The 24,110-nt window shown below is 39.5% G+C and overlaps 1 protein-coding gene and 1 non-coding gene across 2 annotated transcripts in view; one reads left to right on the plus strand and one right to left on the minus strand.

Annotated features, from left to right (window-relative positions):
- Positions 1–24,110, plus strand: part of IL20RB (interleukin 20 receptor subunit beta) — a 545,181-nt gene that overhangs the window by 387,283 nt on the left and 133,788 nt on the right. Inside the window, exon 4 of the mRNA XM_044070107.1 lies at positions 10,414–10,556. Coding sequence (XP_043926042.1) covers positions 10,414–10,556 — 143 coding nt within the window. The remainder of the gene's footprint in view (positions 1–10,413; positions 10,557–24,110) is intronic.
- Positions 22,465–22,599, minus strand: LOC122801454. Its single transcript, XR_006364730.1, has one exon. It is a non-coding gene; the product is annotated as a small nucleolar RNA SNORA57 (small nucleolar RNA).

Below are 24,110 nucleotides of genomic sequence, written 5' to 3' on the forward strand. Positions count from 1 at the left end.
TGTGTGTGTGTGTCTATCTCTGAAAAACAACAGACATGCCCTCAAGGGCTATCCAGCAGCAATGTTTATGCAGTTTTTGGGTTCTTAACTTGCTTCTGGTTTCTAAACTGAGCTCTTCTACAAGGCCTAATGACGTCAGCCACCTTAAGACTACCAGCTGACAGTGTTGCATCAGATGTAAGCCATGGTGAATGCAATAAGTCCTGTGATCCATAGTGTATAAGCCTAGATAAGTAGGGGTTCTAATCTCACTCTGCCCAGAATGTGGCCATGTTTGTGTGTGAGGCTGTTAAAGCAATATACATCATGTTATGGAGCTATGGGACATGTGAACTTAACTAGCATAATGGCCAAACAGCCCTTACAATCATAGACATCTGTATACCACTCAGTACAGAACCAGCTCATATTGCCCCAGTCCAAGAGGGACTCAGGCAGATGCCATGTGTTGAGATGACAGCTGCCCAGCCAATAAACAGATAGCATGTGTTGAGGTACACTGAGTTTCTCTGTGTACAATTAGGCAGGGTCTGTTTTGAGGGTGTGTTTATGTCTGCTAGACAAATGTCTTCCACAAGCATGTCGTACTAATGCCACATAGTAGGTTAATGTCCTTACAGTGAGTCATCCATCTACTATGCTCCCTACAGATAGGCAGCATATGCAGTCCAGCAAGGTCACACATTGACTGTAGTAGACCTTATCACAAATTATGAACAGATGAGTATGCTGAGCGCTACCATTGTCCTTGGTAGACTGTCATACAGATGTAAACCTATAGAGCCATGCATGTACACTGTTGCACCTTGCTGAAGTCATATTTCTGCTGTGCTGCCATGCCATGCTGTGTCGCTTTACTGCCTCCGTTTGTCCATAGGTTATCCCCTCAGACTCCTGGAACAGGCACATTCACAGGTCCGTGACATACCTGTCATTGTGTAACAATACTGCTAGTACATCATACAACATAAGGTCCACAAAAGTATGTTGCATACTCATGACACATGCCAGCATACAGTGTATGTTGCTGACCACTATAAGTGGCATGGCAAAACAATACTGCATTATACAAGTATAGGTTAAGTGATATAGTCACCCTGTGTGTCAGACATACAGCTGCCTTCCCCTGCACCATAGGATCATAGGAGGTTACTAGGCTAATGGCTCTGGGGCTCTTACAAGCCTAGCCAAGAGTCTATCCCCAAAAAAGAAACCTTGGTCATCAATGGGAAGGATGACAGGGATGTGGCACAGGTATCATCACTTGCACAGGGTGATGTGTGGGGGTTGTTGGAGGTCTAGGTTGGCCCAAACAGTTGACAACATGTGTGTGAGTCAGGAAGGGATGCGGGTTTGATAGACCATGGAGTGGTGTCATGAGTGTCTGTAGGTGACCTGCATGTGATAGTGGCCTGTGAGTGTTTCTGAGTTTATACAGTCAAGCTCAGTGCTAGCCCTACATGTGTGTATATTGGACAGCTTTGGACCATACATGGTAGAGTTTACAGTTCATCATCTCTGGCCCTGAACACAGGAACTGGCTTTGCCAGGTGTTACACTGGCATCACCATGCCCAAGGTCAGAAGCGGTGCCAGTACCTGATGGTGACTGCTGTCTGCTGGAAATGTGTCCCCCATGGGACTTCCGAAAACTACATGCCCATGGCCTCCCATGTCACGGTGTGGACAGCACACTCCCCTCTGTAGTGCTGGATGTACTGCCACTATGGGAACCTAATGCTGCATGGCCATGTAGACTCTCAGCAGATGGTGTTGCTGACCTACATCCACAGGTTCAGTACCCAAATCCAACCCCACATTCCAGCACAGACAATGGGCAGTCCAAGACAGACATTGTCTCAGCCCACCGTCTGTCCATTGCATTAGTGAACTGAGCCACATTGTCCTTGCTGTGGTGGAGGCAGTCACAGATGTCAGACTGTGCTGCATCTATAACCCTAAGCATACATGTGGTGTTCCATTCAGAATGTGCCTGTGCCTCCTTAATGGCCTGAAACATGTACTGAGTGACCCGTGATGTGACACCTGTAATAGGTGGTGGACAGACAGCAGCCCTTCAATGAGCACCCCTATCAATCTATCCATGTGGGACCTGTCTGGCTATGGCCATTGCCATCACCCACTGAAGCCATAGTTGCCACACTGGCCTGTTCAGTGTCTCCACCATCTGACTGTCCAATATTTAAGGACTGTAAGTATTGGGTATGTGTGGGCATACTGACTGTGTACAGTGACAATGGGGGCAGAAGAGAGATGTCAACCTCTGGGAAAGATTCAGCCCCGACAACCCCACCTGTGCCTCACTGTGACCACCATCATCATAGTTCAAAGAGACATTGACATCTGATTGTGTGGGAGAGAGACCCTGGCCCTCCCCAATCACCTGTAGAAGCCAAGACAAAATCAGTACATTACTACCTGCACTATTATGTATGGAAAATCCACAAAGAGTCATAATAATTAGGATCCACAATGGCATTACTAGTCTCATGTCTTCTATTCTCCACTTTCATGCACAACAGACATCCTGACAGCAAAATACACATTTGACTCAAGGCCTTTATTGGTTCATAGCTGTTTACTAGGCTAACAACCACAAGGGCCTTTTTAAGCCTAGCCATGTATCCCAAATCTCTAATAAGTTCTGATACCATTAATAAGTGTAAGCAGGGGTTTGTGAGATGATCCAATTACAGGTTACCTATGTCCATTAGAGACATAGGTGCCAAACCTGGAATGTATTTCTTTTTTCCCATCCAGTTATCCAAGTTGCACTTGAATTGGGTTGGGAACGTTATTCGGCTTCACATGGAAGGGGAGCCTGTTCCATAGACGTGGTAGTCTCTGAGATAAATACCTATCTCTCCAACAGGACCTATGTAAATTACAGAAAAGGTTATAGTTTTTAAAATGGGTAATTCCAGTGCTATTTGTTTTGTGGATATGCAGGAGGTCCATCAGAGTGGGGTCTGACAATGCCCTGTATGTCAGGCATAGATCTCTCCTCAAAAGCCTGTAGGAGACAGAATACAGGGATAGGGCCTTGAGGCAGTCTGCATAGGACATTTTGCTTACACCCTGAAAACTTTTACTGAAGAACCTCTGTGGACATTCCACTTGTTGGATATGCCTGGTTAGGTACATACCAAAGGGTCATTGTACTCAATGATAGGTCTGATGAATGCCAAATATAGTGGAACAATGACTTCCTTGGACTTAGATGCTGTACCTTTGTTTATAAGTTGTGCAGTATAGAACAATTTCCTCACCACTGTAGACACATGATGGTCAAAGGCTAAATTACTATCTATATGTGTCCCTAAGTCCCTGACTACTGGGTCAACTATAAGAGGTGTGCTGTCATTATGAAAGTTACCAGGGATGAATGACTTCCCAAAGGATGCTATTCTACATTTCTTGGCATTTAGTTTTAGTTCATGGCTCTGACACCAGTTGATTGTCTGTGTCATCCCCTCTTGGAGAACATGTGTGTCAGTGTGAGATTCAATGACAGCTCCTAATTTACAATCATCTGCAAATTTAGTCAGCCAGAGACCACTGGCATTGGCCTTGACTTCTGAGAAATAAATGCCAAAAAGGAGCAGTCCAAGGATTGATCCCTAAGGGACTCCACTTGTGACTGGCTTCTTCGTAGAGGTGGTCTCCCCAATTCTAACTTCCTGGGTCCTGTCTGTGAGCCATTTGGCTATCCATAGGATAACATATAAGTTTGTACCTAACCTCTTGAGTTTGTCAACAATGCCCAAGTGGAGTATTATGTCAAATGCCTTGGCCAGGTCAGGGTAGGAAGTGTGAACAATTTTTCCCTCATCCATTGCTTTGGTGACCTTTTCAAAGACATCCACCAGGTTCAGTAGGCATGATCTGCCCTTGACAAAACCAAACTGGGTTGGGTCCCGTGTCTGCTGGAGGTTTATTATATCTCTATTGATCATCTCCATGATAATTCTTTTCATGACCTTTCATATGAGACTAGTGAGACTTATGGGTCTGTAGTTTCCAGGGTCTGTAGCTGGCCCACCTATGTGGAGAGGAATGACTGTTGCTTTTATCCATTCATGAAGCATGAAATCTGTTTGGAGGCTACAGTGAAATAGTAACTCCAGAGGCATGTCAGGTAATTTACCTGACATGTCCAAGCATGTCAGCTAAATCACATGACACTTGGCCAGTGCAATGTATCTTGAGTTTGCAATATGGCACTATCCTTGATTAAACAGCACATAATACCCAGTACACATATCTTAACAACTATATACAGATACAAATTTCAATGCCTAAGGTATGTGCTATCAACCTTTTGGTTTTTACAAGGCATGTCAGATTAAGTGCCTCATGTACACCAGGAGGCTTATTCACCCTGAACTATAACTGCAAAAGTGTTTCTGCTCATTCAGCTACACTCCTGTGATTACCCACTCTAGGAAACTTAGTTAACTCTTCCAGACTGGAACACACAAACATTCTAGTCTGGTTACACACAACATTAAGTGTACATAGGGAATTATCCTGGCCCTTAACCTTAATAGCATATATATGTTCCATAATAAAACAGTATCAAGCTTATCAGGAGAAGGACCATGGCTTGGACAACTCCTGACAGACCTGTACAAAGTGAGGGTGAGGTAATTTCAGTACCACCACATGTTGCAGCATAACAAGGTAACACCTGCATATATCTCACATGTACAGTAGCTACTGTGATACTTGATGTATTGGTGACATTCTGAGTATGAGTGTACAACTGAGCTTAACCCCCCTCCACAGCACATAGACCTGACACCCATGTCAAAGTATGTACAGCCTGACAGAATGACTGCTACAGTATTACAGTGCTAATCACAGTAAGCTTACCTGCCCGCTTCTCTGCTGTGGACACTGTGGCACCCACCCCCACAATGTATGGTGTGATGGATGCCTGAGAGCTGTAGGGTGTCCCTAAGTTCACCAGGAATTCTTCAGTGGCCATGAGTGGTTGTTCCATTGCAGGCCCTCCACCAGTGACGGCACAATCCTCAGCTACCCTTCATTGTGCAGCATTCACCATGTCTATAGTGCGGTGTTGAACCTGCTCATGTCCTGTCCTGGTGGCCAGTCTCATTCACATCCCAGGCAAGGTATGCTCACAGTACAACCTGCTGTTCCCTGTTATGCCTCCCCCTGGATAGCAGGATGTGATGATGCTGCCATAGTCCTTGAAGTATTAGTTCATTCTCCACATCTGAAATGTAGGCATGCTGTCTTCGATTCATTAGTCCTGAAACACATTACAGGATCAAATGCGTGGATGTCCACTATGTACAGATACAGCAAGAACAAAATGGCTGTACCTCTCCACTGCTTGCTCACACATATCATACCCCACAGTGTGAGAACATACTATGTTTGTGGCTACATCCATGGCAGTATCATTACTGAGGTAGTTCCCTGTGTGCCATGAGAGATTCTGTTGTATTATCATGTACCCAACACTCCAGTGTATTGTGGTGTGTCCCCAAAGGCCAGCCACCTGATAATATGTCATAAGTCCAGTGCCAAACAAATAGCAGTGTGCTATTACAACCACTATATAGGACAGACCAACAGCACCAGTGTGCCACAATGACAAAAGACAATGCAACCATGATATATTGTACGGCCTGTGTATGTGTAAGACAACAGGATATCAATAGCATGTTATTACCACAGGTCTAAGACAGGCTTACTGCTGTAATACCTATTCTCCATACCTCTATCCTCCCATCTGTATCCTGTTATACACAGAAAAACAGTTGCATACCTGGTAGAGTACAGTACTCTGCTGTTGAAACATGCTACTAGTAATGTTTTGGAAAGGTGTGCTCTGTGTGAGGAAAGTCTCATACAGAATGTTTGCCCATAGCCAGCTGCTTGCATTTTAACATGCTTCTCAATAGCAGATAATTGCCTCTAAACCAATCAATCACACTGATATGCTAAGTGCAGTCAAAACCGTTGACTTGCACTATCATTAGCCAATGACATGCAACCGCTGTGCAATATAAAAGGCCTTCATGTAGAAGAGGGCCCCTTTCTTAGCAGTTGAGATGGACATTACTGGTATAAGGAGACTACATCATCACAGAGGATAGGTCTGTACCAGAAACCTTTACACAGAGCTGTGTGTACCACAGGCTGCAACTGGAGGTGAAGGTAATAGACATAGGCAGACAGTGTGAACACACTGAAGGACAACAAGCTGTAAATGTATCTGTGTCAAATGTGTCAGCCTTGTTGTAAAAGCAGAGCCAGGGTGAGGCTACCATTTAAACTCTAATTATGGCATGCATTTAAGTTACACCTGTTAAGCAACTGTGTCAATAACAGAGTACTAGGCGACATATAGTAATGCTATACAGATATGTGAAGTGAGTTCCTACCTGCAGGCCTGTGACTTCCAGCACTGAAAAGCAGTTATTTAATTTGCAATGCTTTGTGTGGATAATGAGTGCATGAGTCATTCATTAATTGTTGTCTTCACAATAATGTAATTGAAATGGAATGCAACACTGGATTCGAACCCAGGACTGCGTGTGGCAAAATGTACAGTATGCAAGAAGTACCCAAGATTGAATGCTGTAATTAAAGCAAAAGGTGCTTCAACAAAGTATTAGTTTAAGGATGTGTACACTTATGCAATCAGCTTATTGTACGTGTTTTATTTTTTATATTTGTCCCCTAACAGATTTTTTTGTTTTTCAATTGAATTGTACAGGTTATAGGGTCACATTAAAGATGGGAAAAGTTTTGAAATAATTTAGTGTGGTGTCATTTTTTTAAATCACAAAAACCCAGCATTTTAACAGGAGTGTGTACAATTTCTATATTCACTGTATTTAGTTTAACAAAATATGTTATTATTAAATCATAATACAACGTAACAATAATCAACCACATTTTTCCAAAATATAGTTAGTTTAACAAAATATGTTAATATTAAATCATAATAATAAATAACAGTAATAAATAAATGAAGATAAGGGGTGGGGAGAGAAAAACATTCCACTATTGTCATTGCAGATTATATCCCTGAAAACACTGATAATACTCTACAGGTGTGTAGTGTCAGGTGTGAGTACAGTGACTACTGTTCTCCTATAACTGATGTAGCACGTACATAGCTCTGAAGCTGTTAGCATGGCTCAGTATGTGCCAAACGATGACAAATGCAGGTACAGAACTATACATAACTATTTCACATAAAGTGGACTTATATAACTACCCAGGTTTTCTGTAAGCAGATTTGGTGATACATTGTATCCCAGGTAATAATTTATCTGCTAATCATGTGACAAACGGATTAGGCAGTTTTAATTACATTACAAGAAATAGTGACACTTGAGAGGCATGTTTGTGTACAGTAAGTAAACTAGATAGCTGGCATGCCTTAGTTGACAGGCATGGGGGCTGAACCCAATAGCTGTGACTGCAGAGGACATCTACAAATAATGCAATAATGGACTGCAGCAACTTAGTACATTCATGCAAGGGATACAGCCATGCTGGGATTACACAGCTTTATTTATGAATCAACAATGATGATGACCACATTCTTGTTATTGATGTTAAAATTCTGTGAAATCTCAACACAATATCTGCCCATAATATGGGCTACCTCACCCATATATTTGTTGTGTTCCTGGTGAAAGAGAAATTGTGAGCATTACATGACTGATACTGAACATTTAGTGCTATATACCACTGGATTTTAACCCAGGACTGGGTGTGGCAAAATGTATTGCATGCAGAGCATTTAACAGACTGAGCTACTGAGTCACTGCTGACTACTGAGTGACCGATTCTTATCTGGAGATCACCTGGAACTATACTATGAATGGAGCAAAGAAGTTAAAGGACTTCCCTCTGGCATTCTAGTACTATTACAGTGTTATAGTAGACTGTAGTGACAGTAGTACAGATGTATGGAATACAACCATACTCCATATATGAAAAAAGCTGTAGTTTATAATCAACAATGCTAGTGAACACATTTTATTGTTATTGGTTTGAAATATCTGAGAAGTTCACACACAATATCTTCCCATGGATTGGGTACATCACCCATATACATTTATTACCTGATATCTGAGGAAGAAAGAGCATTATGTGACTGATATTGGCCCAGAGACAGCCTTGGACAGTACTATGTGTTAAGCAATACAGTCTGCAGGTCATTAGATTTGCTGGTTACAGCAATTACAGTGTTATACTTGACGGCACAACATTACCATAGACAATCAATGCATACAGCTCTACTGCAATGGTTTTGACAACATAATCCTGCTGAACAACATTTTGCTTACTGTTATTGTTTTTGCTTTACTGAAATACAATTCATATTGTTCATTTATTGCACTATAGCACTACATGCCTATTTACTGCACTACAGTTTTTCTTGTGTATACTTTATTGCAGTGAATTTTTAGTCTTTCTTGCTTATTGCATTACAGTTGGCATACAAAATCTGTACTCACTGTGCTTACAGTGTAACCTGGTCAGGCGCCTGGCATGGGACTCGACATTGCGAGCTGCAGCTGTTGGGAGAGAAGCACACCATTATGCATGCCAGTTTTGCAGACATTCAACTTGAATTTTGGTTAGACAGAGGAAGACATACTTATATACATGTGGGATATTCCCATGTTGAGCTTCCTGGACCTAGATGTCCAGGGTTCCCCTCTTTTTCCTTTTCAGGTCATCAAAATGGTGATGACACTACTGACCTGTGTGGGGGATACCAGTAACATTGGTGAGTTCCATGCTCAAACAGTCTCATGCCTCTGCCTTACACTGTGAGCCCTGAAATCTGCCCTGCATCAGCTGGGGTTTGTGGTTTTGAACAAGGAGACCGACCATGACCCTGAACTCCTGAATGCCCCACCTCTACACAGGAAAGCACACACATTCGCCAACACTGCCAGCCATACCAATAGTTGATTGAACTCCAATGACTGTTGCAGAATTCCTGCCTATTGGACTTAACATAGGCTGTGTTCCACTCTTACACATCATTCACCAACATTCAAAAAAAAGCACTCAGTCACTCAGCAGTGCACAAACCAGCTAAGTGAAGCCAAGCAGTGTGAAAACTTGCAGAACTGTGGTTTTAGTGAGGCTTAGCAAGGTGCAAACATTGGTGGCCATTAGCATGTTTATGCACTGCTTAGCATGAATGAGCAGTGCTTAGCAGAGTACAGCAGTGCCAAAATTCACAATAGTTTCATAAAATTAAAAAAATATTGCATTCATTTAGAGTCATATTCTGCCTGTTGTGGACTTCATCCCAGGACCTACTACTTACACATAAGACTGTAACTCTACCCATATAGCTAGTTGGATGTTATAAAAACTAGTATACCTTCACATATACTACTTGGCTACCTGTTAGCATTGCTGAGCACTGTGCCACCAAACATGCTTAAACACATCTATAAATAAATAATTAATTGCATCTGGCTACTATTTTTAGATGTCTGGCAGGTGTCAGCCATGTAAGTACAGGCTCTGCTTGGCTCTGCTGCATTCTGCACCATGCCGCACAAACGTAAATAAAAAAAAATGAAATAAAACCTTTAATTATGATAATTAATTACATCCAATTTCTATTTTTAGATGTCTGCCATGTGTCAACTGTCTATATGTGAGCACAGCTTGGCATTGCTGTGCTCTGTGCCATGCCGCACAAACATGCAGTGAAAAAAAAAAGTAATTTAAAAAAGCATACATCATTAAAATGACATATTAAACAGATGACATACTTCACAACATTACAACAGTTGGGGGAAGCATTACAGGGAGCATCACAGTCATCTGCATCCATGGGTAGCAGCTACACCTCTATCTACACACTGATTCAATATCCATGTTCCTCGGCTCTCCCTCGGCAGTGCACCATCATTAATATGCATGGTGTGTTGCCGAGGAGGAACCATGGCCATGTACATGGATACATTCCATGTAGGCTCTACACTGTACCTACATGATTTTATTAATTCCTGGGGAAGGTGATAATGACTCAATGAAAATTCAGGCATTTATGGATTTTTAGATGGTAAGAAGCCAAATATCAAAATTACATGAATAGCATTATTTGTGGAGATTTTTATGCTACATGTTTAGTGTGCATGTTTTCATTTAAATTTGAAAAAAATGAGTGAGAAAAAAAGGTTTAAAAGTGATGACAAAAGGTTTAGAGAAATTTGAGCAACAAATGTAATAGTTTAAAATAAATTTTTATTTTTATTTATTTATTTTATTTTAAATGTTATGGTTTCATTTATTTTGCATTACTGGAAATGTTTTTTTTTATATGAACCAATTTATTTCTAATTGTTTCTTTTGATTTCTTTTGCAGCCCACCTTACTGATCCGAGTGTAACAGTAACACCAGATGGAAATGCTTTAATAGCTACATTTGATCCTCTTCAGATACCATTTCCAAATGAAAGCATTGTGAAATATATGTTGTATTACTGGAAAAGTAATGGCAACAGCTCGGTAAGTTTTTAATTAATTTCCCATTTTGTAAATCTGGGCAATTATAAACTACTTGGTTAAATTAAGTACATGCTAATGATTAATGGATAGGGTTTCCACTTCTTCCTTTCTTCTCACATAGGAAGGACGACCATGTAAAAGCCTTTAAATTTACTACACAATGTGTCCAGATTTAGCACATATGCAATCATAACTCCAGCTTAGATTGCATTTGTGACTGCAAAACTAATAACTGAATATCCTACCCCTTGTTAGGCAGCTAGATAGTTTCTGAAGGAAAATTGGTATATCTGTATGAAAGAAACAGGATTATATGCAACTGTTACAAAAATGTAATTACAAATTTACCTATATATAAACTAATTCAGGAATTCAAGAATTATTACCATTTAGCACTCTGATTGCTGATTTACAGTTCATTAGTGCTTAAGTGTTCCTTATAGTCAGTTGCCTCATTAGCGTCTGATCCCTATGTAACATGAATGTTATCAGCCGATACCATTATTTTGCAGAATATAATAAAGGCTCATCTGACTATATCTATGTGTCTTTGAAATGGTTAACTGCCAGCCTTTATGTTGTATCTGTGCTGAGTCTACCAGATCATTTTGCAAGACATGGTTGAAAATATCTACCTCTTCAGCTCAGTTACATGCCTAACAGATGAACAAGTAATTAATTAAATAATTCTTTTGCTACATATTAGTGGCAATAGAGGTATATGTAAGTAATAATAGTAGTTTTGATTCCTATGTGCATGTGACTATACATATTACATATACACCTTCACACATATATATATATATATATATATATATATATATATATATATATATATATATGTATATATATATACATACTCAGAACCCAAGTACATTCATTCACACACATACACAAGCATATATAGGCACCCAAACACACACACACACACACACACACACACACACACACACACACACACACACACACACACTTAAATGCTGGATATCTTTGGAAAGTTCCTTTTGTTGCAGTAAGTAAAATTCTTATTATTTCAATGTTGTTATATTAATCTGCAGGGCTGCATGCAGCAACTCTTATGTTTTGCAGTTTTATGTAGTTATCATATTCATATGCAGTATTTTATTAATGATCAGAACTCATTTCAAGCTAGAGAAGCTGGTGTCCTGAGTTTTTTACCAGGTTACTACAGCCTCAGATTTTACTACATAGTAAAAATGTCTTTAAATAAGACAGCTGTATGATATTATTTACTTGCCTATTCTGTTCCTGTCCTTAATCTCTCAGATGTTATTATGCTTTTGCAGTAGTATGACTATGCACTGTCTACTAAACATGGCATTAAAAGTGCAGCAAGTTATGTGATAAAAAACATAGGATAAAAAACATCATGCCAGATGATACAGCATGGGAAGTGCAGGATTTCACTGATTTATGTTAATACTGTATTTCAGTTATTCTGGGAAGTTGTATGGAGCTTTGAGTTCCACAGCTACTTTATTCAAAATGAACTCCATTGATAGGGGCAAGCCCTGGTCACAAAGTTATATAGATAGTGGCCATTATTCAGTCTGCGTAAACATTTTTAATCTCATGACTGCATTCTGAAGCAAAACTGCAAAAGCAAAGTTCCATTTTTCTTACATATAAGGTTCGGTAAAATACTGTGACATAGTCTGTTATAGCTACAGGATAAAAATGTTTCACAACTAGAATCTCTCATTGTTTATTTATTTATTTGACCATTAAGCAGACATGTGAGCTGAGCTATAGTGAATTGGTTTTAGCTATGTGGAAAATATGTAAATTACTGTACATTCAAAAGGAAGAGTAACAAAAATAACAAATTCCAGGTGCAAGCAATCAATACCAAGACATGAATAAGATTACAACTTGTGAAGTCTAACAACCTATCAGAGATGGTCAAGATTATCATATAAGGAGCTTCATCGACTACTCCTGGGTTTGAATTCCGTTTGTAAATTGTGTTACTTGGAGCAAGTCAATAGCACTTTTAAATAACCCTTGAAAAGAAGCATGTATGTCTAATGACTTTTTAAATTAAAATCAGGTAATCTAAATAGAAATATACATGTGCCAGCGGACTCATGATGGCATTCAAAGTCACGATACATGATGGTAGCTAACGCAGAGGATTAAGATTATGAACTGTTAATGGCTTCAGTGGTCCAAAGTTTTTTCCCGCAGCCTTCATTTGTCTACTGTCTGTCCTTGAACAAGTCACTTGACCAGACATTACTTTGGGGCAATTAGGAAATTTGGTCTAGGCTCCTTAGTAGTCTACTCAACTTCATGCCTAGTGATCACCACTGAACCTAATGCATAATGGTAGTACACTGGAAAGGCAGTGAAACGAGTCATACATGAGTTGGGAGACAATGGAGTTTAATGACTGCACCAGAGATCTTACAGTGTTTGAAGCTTGTTTGGGGTTAGAAAATAGGTATTTACGCCAGTTAGGATACATAATACTGCTGAGTCCCTGTCCTCACAGTTCAAGATATTATGCATATCTAATACCAGCGCACTCCTCGTACTCCATTTACCTGACTTGTTTTCATTTTAGCAAATGACATTTTTGTATTGTCATTATTATAATTTACTGCTGTTATTCTTTGGTCTTATAAATATGTAACATATGAGTAAAAGGAAACTAAGTAACAGCAAAATATGAGAAAATGATTTAATTTAGTTCTTACCATTATCACAAATTTTAATTTATTTTTTATTTATTGACATTTGTTAACCGGGTTAGTCCAGCTGGGCTGGAGCCCATTTTCAGTGGAGACCCGAGGAGAAAAGCTCCAATTACAGCCAGAGAGATATTAAGTATACATAACAATTAAGAGTACAATAATGACATGCATAAGAGATTAAAACAATCATTAATTGGCTAAAATAGTACGAGTTCAAATATATTCTGTAATTACAAAGGCACACCAAACAAAAACTTTTTTTTTTTTGTTGTTTTTTTTTTTCAATGTGTGAGTGGTGTAAGTATCTAATTTTATAACTGGTGTGGTAAGGTATACAATAGGAAACATGAGAGGGGTGAAACGTGTGCCTAGAGTTGAAAAAAGATGTTGGTGAAAAGTAGATGTGAGAGAAATAGGATACAGAGAGGAATGTATTTAATGGTGGTACAACAGAAATTGTACTGGAATGAGAAGAAAGTCTGCTGTGAAGTTGCAATGAAGAGTGCACTACAGAGAGAAAGTGGAGCTAGGTAGGGTCATGACAGGAACAACTTTTGTTTCTAAGAATGTGTTGTTTGAGTTCTTTCTTGAATTGTAAAGGGTGTGGAGTGTAATTGGGATGGGAGGTTATTCCATGCCTGGGATAGGGTGGATTTGTAAAGTAATCTACCAATAGATTTTTTTGGTTGGTAGATGTTAAGGAGTTGTTGGTTAGATGTCTGAAGTGTGTGAGTTGGTGTGTAGATGGATACCAAGGAAGACAGGACAGGGCATGAAGATGGTGTATAAAGTATGGAATTAATAATTTGTAACTGAAATAGTAGGAGTTGTTGTGGGAGTTTTAGCCATTGTAGTGAGTTGAGTGAGATGCAGTGTTGTGAGTAATGTGTGGAGTTTGTGATAAACCTTGCTATTTTGTGGTACGTTTGTTGGAGTTTGTCCAGGGTAGTTGCTTGAATATTAGTTAGTATAGGGGTGGCATAGAGTAGGGAGGGGAGAAGAAGAGTCTGTGACAAGGACAGTCTGGCATCATAGGTTAGGAATCTATGGTTTTGGTAGAGCATACCAAGCTTTAGGTGAGTTCTCTTTATACTTTGAAGGATGTGTAGGTTAAATTTAAGTTCATTATCAATGATGGCTCCTAGAAGTTTTGTGTGAGAGTCAGGTTGAATGGTGCTGTTGTTAGAGGATGAGATAAGAAAGTTAAACTTTCGGTGAGAGAGAGTCCGGGGGAGGAATAGCAGAAGTTTGGTTTTCTTGGGGTTTAGGATAAGAAGATTTTCAGCCAGTCATTTTTCTACAGAAAGAAAGGTGTCCTGGGTGATGTTGGATGTGCAGATGAGAGTTGAATTGTCCGCATATTGGACCAGTATAGATTATTTGCAGGAGGCATAGAGATCATTTGTAAAGATGTTGAATAGGAGGGGTCCAAGGATGGAGACTTGAGGCACCCCAGTCGTTACTGGGAGGTAGGGTGAGCAGGAGGAGAGCCAACGAACAGATTGCTGTCTGTCAGAGAGATAACTAGAGAAAAAGGTTAGGGAGGTGGGAACTAGACTGAGGTTAGAAGCAGGGGGTGAGAGACAGTGTCAAAGGCTTTTGAGAGGTCAAGGAAGAGGCAGGATACTAGGAGGTCTTTGTCTTGAGCTTTGGCTATTGAGTGTGTGAAAGACAGGAGGGCTGTAGAGGTGCTGTGATTAGGGCGGAAGCCATGTTGGGAGTGTGTGAGGAGGTTATGTTCTAGGAGATAGTTTAGGAGTTGAGAGTGTACACATTTTTCTAAGAGTTTGGAGAGAGGATGGCAATTGGACAAAAGTTAGATGGGTCTATTGAGTTACCCCCTTTATGCAAGGGGGTAGTGAAGAAGGATTTCCAAATATCTGGTACTGTAGATTCCTGGATAGATCTATTTATTAAGATAAATACTGGGTAGGCTATGGATTCAGCAGCTAATTTGAGGAAGGAAAGAGGGAGGTTGTCAGAGGAGGGAGAGCAAGGTTTAAGCTTTAGAAGGAGGGACTTTATATATGAGGTTTGAATTGGTTTGAAGGAGAAATGATTACCGTTTTGAGGTTTGGGAGGGGTATAGGGGTTATTTGAGTTGTGGTTTGAGGAAGTAAATTTCTGGACAGTTTCGATGAAGTGCCTATTTAGAAGGGTAGCAGTTTCTAGATGGCTATTATTTGGGGAAGGAGAGGGGTTTGAGTTGGACCCAGGATTGAGAATTTTCTTTAGGGTGGACCAGACTTTTTGTGGATTTGTTTTACAGTTATTTTGGGGAGAGTTGTAGTATGATTTTTTGTCCTTACAGATATGCCTTTTGACAAGATTCCTAAATTATTTATATTTGTGAAGTAGGGTAGGTTGTTTATACTTAGTCCAGACTTTCCAAGTGTTGTCACGGTATTTCATGAGTGATTTAGTTTCTTTAGAAAGCCAGGGGGCAAAGTTAGATTTGATTCTGATATGTCTTGTAGGGGCTAGGGAGTTGAGAATATCAAGGAATATGCTATTAAATTTGTGAACAGCATCATTTAGGGGCAGTTGTTTAAGGATGGACCAGTCAATAGAAGAGAGGATAGAGCTGAATTGGGTAGTATTAAAGTTAAGTAAGTTAATGAGTATATAAATAACGTTAGTTATTCCCTTGACAGTTGGATGCTGAGGTAATTTTGAAATTTGAGTATTTTGCTATGCTTTCTTGAAGTAATAATTAAAAAGTACTAAATGTAAATGCATATATTCTTTGTAATGCGTGATAGAAATTAAAAACATTGAGACGTAGAAACTCAGATAAAGCAACTTTAGTAAATTGGTGGCATGCTTTTATATATATGAAAGTACCCTATTATTAAAAACCCCACACAGAATAGTGAACAATGCTATAAATAACCCTAACTAGTTAGACAAGTACCTTTTTCAACCTCTTCCTGTCAATAGTGATTTTATCAGCACCTACCACTCTTTCAGACCTAATGGGAAAATGACAGTGTCATTAGAGGGGGCGTGTCTGTATTCCTAAGAAGCTAACTCACCTCCGGGATCTTAATCCATGACAATGACCATGAACATCTGCATATCCTTCTCATGGTGAATAAAACTTTGTACCCTATCACAGCCAACTACAATACCCCCTCCATGTCACCTGCTGCCTGTAAAGCACATCTAAACAAACTGACATCCTTCCCTATCGAGCCTAACACTATTCTCCTGGGCAACTTCAACCATCCCTCTATTAAATAGGGATCCTACACCACCTCAAAGATACACATAAATATATCTGGACTAAAATAATGCAATCTCCCTCAATCAATCTGCCCTGGTTCCAGTAACAAATTTAATACCCGATTATCTAGACATGGAAACAAAAAGACCAACAAAAAAGTCAAAAATAAAATCTAATCTCCTGAAGTAAGTATGAACTGAGAATTGCTTCTGCTAAGAACAACCACAAAGTTTTCTTTGGCTATGCCATAAACCATAGAGATAATGCTTAGCAATGCTCAGAGCCGACATATAACAACAACACTTACTCCATCTCTGAGGACATAGTAAACATATTAGCATCAAATTCAGCTCCAACTTTATTTAACTATCTCCTCATATTTTCCCCATCTTATTATAGTACATAAACCATCTCTCTAATCACCACTAATCAGGTCCTGAGTACTCTCTCCAAGGCCAAAAATGTACCAGGCTGCCTTCTTGTCAGTACCAGCCAAAGTTTAGTAAACTCACCTCTAAGCCTACTTAGCATCAGCCTTTCCAATGGATTCCTGTCAGGGGAATGGAGAACTGCAGTAGCCATTCTGCTCCACAAGGAAAAAAATCAAGTACTGATCTGAGAAACTATAGACCTATAGGCCTTTTCAGCCTTATCTGCAAAGAAATGAAATGCATTTTACGGAACTTATTAATCTAATAACTTTTGCAGTCTACAAGGCATATACCCAATACAGCTTTGTTTTTTTTTAAAGGGATCTCTTGTCTTCTGAACCCGGCGGGCTTCTTGAAAAATTTCATTGATGCATTAGAATCAGACATAATCGTTCACACTGCCTACCTGGACATGACCAAGGCCTTTGATACAATCTCATATTCTGGCATGTTTGACAAATAAAGTAACTGAATGTAATCCCATATATTATCCACTGGATAGCAAATTGGCTGAATGACAGAATCCACTCTGTAGGTGTGGGAGGCACACACCCATCATAAAGAGTAGTTCCCCAGGGATCAGCATTTTGGACAATTCTTTTGCTGTTGTCAATGACATACTCTGCTTGATGTGGAGAGGGAGTCTTTTCCACTGAAGGGGAGTCTCTGGGACACAAATCTGTCTGTCCAACAAGTCCTATTGATGTCCATGACCAGGTTGCAGTCACATGTGTGGGTTACTCAAGTGGAGCTAGACTAGCGGATATGCAGCAGTCCCATCAAGGCTGGGTCTGAGATTGCTTTGTATGCCAAACAGAGGTCAACAGTAGCCTATCTGTGTAGGGTCGATGTTTGAGCCCCATGGATTCTCCTGGTGAGGAACCTATGTGGCCTCTTCAGCTGCTGCTTGTGCTTTGTGAGATACATGTCGAAAGGGTTATTTTACTCAATAATGGGTCTTATAAGGGAAGAATACAGGAATGTTATGACCTCCTTGTCACTGGATGAAATACCCTTACTAATGAGGTGGGCCAAGTGGAAAGCTTTCCCATACAATGGAGGCAATATGGTGGTCAAAAGTCAGTTTGCTATCAAACTGGGTGCTCATGTCCCTCACGACTGATTGTGTGCTAGGACCTTGTTATTAATGTTATAATTTGTGGGGATGTCCCTCTCCCTAAAGGGGATGATAATGTATTTTTTGACATTCAGACTGAGGCCATGTTTTTGCCACCAGTCATTTGTTTGGCAGACATCCTTTTGGAGGATATGCACATCAATAGGGGAAATGATGACAGTGCCCAGCTTGAAGTCGTCATCAGACTTGGTCAGCCATAGCCCACTGGTTTTGGCCTGCACCTCAGAAAAGTATATCCCAACCAACAGAGGCCCATAGACTGACCCTTGGGGACCACTGATCATTACAGATCTACTGCTTGTGGTGGCTTCCCCTATTTTGACTGGGTGGGTTCTGTTAGTGAGCCAGTTTGCTACCCATCTGGTGACATATTGATTGATGCCTAGTTGAGAGACTTTATCTATTATACCCGAGTGGGGAATAGTATCGAATGCTTTGGTCAGTTCATGGTAGGCGATTGTGCACCATCTTCCCCTCATCCATGGCTTTGGTGACTTTCTCAAAGAAGTCAACCAAATTTAACAGGTATGATCTCCCTCTGACAAAACCAAAGTGTGTGGGATTGAGTGTTTAGAGGTTAGCAATGTCCTTGTTAATGAGGCCTATGTAATCCACTCCATGGCCTTGCAGATCAGGTTAGTTAAGCTGATGGGGCTATAATTTCTTGGATTGGTGGACGCTCCACCTTTGTACAAAGTGATAACAGTTGTTGTCCTCCACTCGGCTTGGACGAAGCTGATACTCAGGCTTTCATTGACTCATGTGCCTAAAGGTGCTGCAAGTTCCTGCCTAAGTTCATGTAGGATGCAGCCTGGGATATTAAGTATTACACTTCTTACAATGTGCTAAATAAACTAATTCTGAAAATGACAATCTACATACTGCTGAAACACTTTCTTTCCAATTTCTGGGTAGCACAATTCTGTCATTTTGGCTAATATATTTATACAGCACGATTTTATCAGTGATGATTGGATCTTTTAGATTAGCAATGGTTTGGGTAACATGCTTTGTGGTAAGCAGCAAAGGAACAATTCATAAATGCTTTCCCTACCTATACAGTAGGTGCAAAAATAGGATATTTTCACATTGTGCTCATTTTCTATAAAAAGAACAAAGTAGATAAATAAAAAAGGCACTTTGTAGTCTGTGAAACAACTGTTCTACTTGCATATCTTTCTATAATGTTCTCTTTAGTTAGTTAAGGAAAGTAATTTTTGATGTCTACTTTTGTTTATCAAAAAACTAAAGTATATATATCTATAAACCATGGTTTGTATATACATATATATATATATATATATATATATATATATATATATATATATATATATATATATCATAATATCTACATCTACATCACCTATCTAAAAACATATGTTTACACTGTTGAATATGCATCTTATCAACTCTTTCTTTTGTGTGTTGGCTGTTCTTGCATGGAGGTTAGTGTGTATTTCTTTTACTGCAGAAGCTTTCAAAAATACTGAAAGCTATGACATCAGTGGTAAGAGTGTTTGCATGAATGTGTGTGGGTCAGAGGTAGATTTATGACGAGTCATTTTTACTGGCTTGCAATCAAATGTAATTATTTAAGTATTATTATCTGTTTATATTGCTGCCATTGTATACACAACTTTTTAAATCTTATGTAGACTATTCCAAAAATACGCTGAGACTGACCAAGGAGGCAGACCTGACAACATGAGAAATTTTAAGCTAGGAAAATAGTATTCAGTATTATATATACTAAATATCAATATGCATGAATAATTTGCTTTGAACTGTTCCCAGTACTAACAGTACATATGTGATATTATCACACCATCTAAAACAGGGGCAAAAATACGCATAATAACAGTTGTGCTAGATAAACATGTCTCCACAGCAAGATTACTCATCAAGAGATTATCTCTAATAACTTTGTTCTGCAGGTGCTGAGTCAAAAGTCCTTGGTAGAGTGATTTAATTTGAGACTTGGCTCAGAATAAGCATTCCATGTATTTAAGAACACATTGAAGACTCAAAGTACTTATTGATGTGTTATATAGTTTTAATGGTGATAAGTGATGTGCTTGTCAGGGGATTCGTAATCAGACTAAAACTGAATGTTACCCAGTTGCAAAGATGTTCATTATTTGCAACTTGCCTATGACGTTATCTCTTGCGAAATATCTTCTACTGTAAACATAGAAAGATAACAGTTCTGTGTCAGTAACTGGATTCATAAAGGTAATCACAAAGTATATCATATGTACACTTATGCAGCCTTTCTTAGTAAACAGACAGTACAAGCATTATGGCAGACCTGCTCTTAAATTCAGAAAGTATACACTTTGTGGGAACTTTATGGATCTGGCCTAAGGAATTTTATCTTAGCCTCATTTTGTTTACCTTCTGTTTTCATCATACCAAAATCAGTTTTGTATTTGTTGTATGCGGAGCTTTCTCTCCTAGGATCTCACTGAAAATTGACAATCCTGAAATAGATAACATTTATAACAAAAACATAAATAAATACATAATGAATATAAACATTGAATTATAGTTATTTTACATGTGCATTATGTCAATGTTATCGTGTGGAAGCTGTCCATTTAAGTCACAAAACAATTTAACCACTGTGCTGCACCACGCTTCAAGCTCTTGTTTATATTTTCATGTTACTTAAGATGTACTGACATTCTAAAGTGTACACTGACACTACTACACAAATGTTCACAATCTAAACACCCTTAGCATTTATTCATTTTTGCAATGTTGCACTTCATGGCCGAATACATATATCAGCAGACAGATGTTCAAAAAAACATTTTTTTTTTTTCATTTTGACTTGTCTTCCTAGTAATAAAAAAGTGTAACACTCTGCAACACACTCTGTTTCTCAGACAAAATTGTACACCTACAACAAAATGCTTAAGCAGTTTTCTTGGCTTTGTTGAAGTGTCTTAACCCACCAACTGTGCAGTAGCAAGCCCTGCCCAAACCCTGTCCAACACCCAGGAGCAGGCTGATGTTACAAAGCATTCATGAATATAGCAGTGTGGGTAATGTTGGATTTACCCACGATTGGTGTGGTTTGGTCACGAGGGCGAAGCCCGAGTGGCCAAACAGAGCCAACCGTGGGTAAATCCAGCATTACCTACACCCAGAAGTGGGTTATTGCTATTATACAATGACATTATTTAAGAAAAAAAATAATTACTTTTCTTAAATAATGGCATTGTATAATGCTTCCTTGCTGCCCTTCCGCAGCTGTCTGGTATTCTGCGGCAGTTCTGATGTACTGCACATGCGTATGCCTACGCAGTACATCAGAGCTGTGGGCAAAAGCAACGGAGAAAGCAAGATCTCCGTTGCTTTTTATAAACTGTTTTGCTATGTTAAATGGGTTTAACATAGCGAGACAGCTTTAAAAAAGCAATGGAGAATCTCCGTTGTTTTTTTAAAGCTGTCTCGCTATGTTAAACTCATTTAACATAGCGAGACAGTTTTGAAAAAGCAACGGAGAAAGCAAGATCTCCATTGCTTTTTACAAACTGTCTCGCTATATTAAACAAGTTTAACATAGCGAGACAGTGTGAAGCAACAGAGATCTTGCGTTCTCTGTTGCTGTAAAAAAAGAGTTATAGTAATGGAAAAAGTCTGGGCGACCGGACCTTTTTCCATTACTATACCTCTGATTTACAGCGTGCTTGCTGACCAATCAGCGTGCACATTTTTGAATATTAATGGAGGGTCGTTGTATAATAAATATTTTCCTGTGTTTGTCATTCATGAATCTTCACTGGGATCAGCAAGCACATACTGCAGACATGTTTACTCACTGAAAATTCAAAGAAATGCAGTAAAAGAAAGTCAGGCAGTTTGCATTACACAGACTATCACAAGAAATAGTCATTATCCCAATACCAATCGTATTTAAAAGCCCTCCTCTTTGCTCAGTCCCAATTTAATGGGTCTACAACTTCTTCCCTAATCCATCCCTCCTTTTTCTTACAGCGGAAACAGTTCAGTTTTTAAACTGCATTCTATTCTTATGCAGTTTTGATTACTCTGCATCAAGGTAGCAGCTACTTTCATAAAAAAATACATTCCAGGCATGTCATTCCATGAGTTACATTCTTCCAAACTTCATCTGCTAGAACATTCTGCCTAGTTCAAAAGTCACTATCAAAGTGGCACAGCAAGAGTGTACTTGATAAATCTCATGTCCATTACGTCAGCTCTCGACACTGTCCTCCTTAATAAAAACAAAATTCAAAAAGTGAAACCACATGATTAGATGTAGTCTTGCCAGTTTTCTAGATTCACAGATCAGTGTGAAGTCTGGCACTCTATTGCCTAGTGGAACAAAACCAAAAAAGCACACAAGCCAAGAGGTCTATACCCAAAATGTTGTCTCAGTGACTGAGGATAGAACCGGAAGATTTTAGCTTACTGGCACCAAAGACATAACACTGAAAATACTCTTCCTCTGAACATAACTCACAGGAGTACTGCTCAGCTCATGTATGCCCAGAAAAGGAGGGCTATTTTAAAAACCTAACCATGTTAGACTCCCAATCCTGATAAATCAAAAGCATATCCAAAAGTGAAGCCATTATAAAGCCTTTACATAGCTATAAACATGCAAACTACTTCATAACAAAAGCACTGGATCAAAGTAGTCTGTAAATCTAACAGGGCATTACTGACAACTAGCTCATAAGAGCATGCAAAATGCATGAAATCTGAAATTTGCCAACTAAATGGCAAAATAGATGTTACCAATTGCACAGTCAACACATAAAACAATTTTGTAAAGCAGTCCATCTAGAGTACCAGCATAATGCAAACATTTTAAAACATGTAATACAATAATCTACTTGAAAAAGGCTTCCATGTAGTGGAATAGCTACCATAACAAATGCTTCTAGAAGCATGCTGCTAAAATTTTCAGTCTTCCCATCTCTTCCAAAATGCAATACTTCCAACTCAAAAGATAAATACTCAAACCTTATATCTTATAATTAGTAACCATTCTTTCTTCTTCTTCTTTTTCTTCTTCTTCTTTCGGCTGCTCCCATTAGGAGTCACCACAGCAGATCAACTGTTTCCATTTCTTCCTGTCCCCTGCATCTTGCTCTGTCACACCAACCACCTGCATGTCCTCTCTCACCACATCCATAAACCTTATCTTAGGCCTCCCTCTTTTCCTGTTACCTGGCAGCTTCATCCTTAGCATCTTTTTCCCAATATACTCTGCATCCCTCCTCAGCACATGTACAAACCAAAATAATCGTGCCTCTCTGGCTTTGTCTCCAAACCTTCCAACCTGGGCTGAGCCTCTAATATACTTATTCCTAATCCTGTCCATCCTTGTCACACCCAGTGCAAATCTTAACATCTTCAACTCTACCACGCCAAGCTCTGACTCCTGCCTTTTTGTTAGTGCCACTGTCTCCAACCCATATAACATAGCTGGTCTCACTACCCTCTTGTAGACCTTCCCTTTCACTCTTACTGGTACTCGTCTGTCACAAATCACTCCTGACATTCTTCTCCACCAACTCCATCCTGCCTGTACTCTCTTCTTCACCTCTCTTCCACACTCGCCATTACTCTGAACCGTTGACCCCAAGTACTTAAACTCATCCACCTTCACCACCTCTACTCCCTGCATCCTCACCATTCCTCTATCCTCCCTCTCATTCACATAAATATATTCTGTCTTAATCCTGCTGACCTTCATTCCTCTTCTCTCTAGAGCAAATCTTCACCTCTCCAGGGTCTCCTCCACCTGTTCCCTACTCTCACTACAGATCACAATGTCATCTGCAAACAGCATAGTCCACGGGGACTTCTGTCTGATCTCGTCTGTCAACCTATCCATCACCATTGCAAATAAGAAAAGGCTCAGAGCTGATCCTTGATGTAATCCCACCTCCACCTTAAATAGATCCGTCACTCCCACCGCAGACCTCACCACTGGCACACTACCCTCGTCCATATCCTGTACCACTCTTACATACTTCTTTGACACTCCCAACTTCCTCATAC

Source organism: Protopterus annectens, chromosome 4.part1 (assembly GCF_019279795.1).
Source record: "Protopterus annectens isolate FY-2018-M chromosome 4.part1, PAN1.0, whole genome shotgun sequence".
NCBI classification, from domain to species: Eukaryota; Metazoa; Chordata; order Ceratodontiformes; family Protopteridae; genus Protopterus; species Protopterus annectens.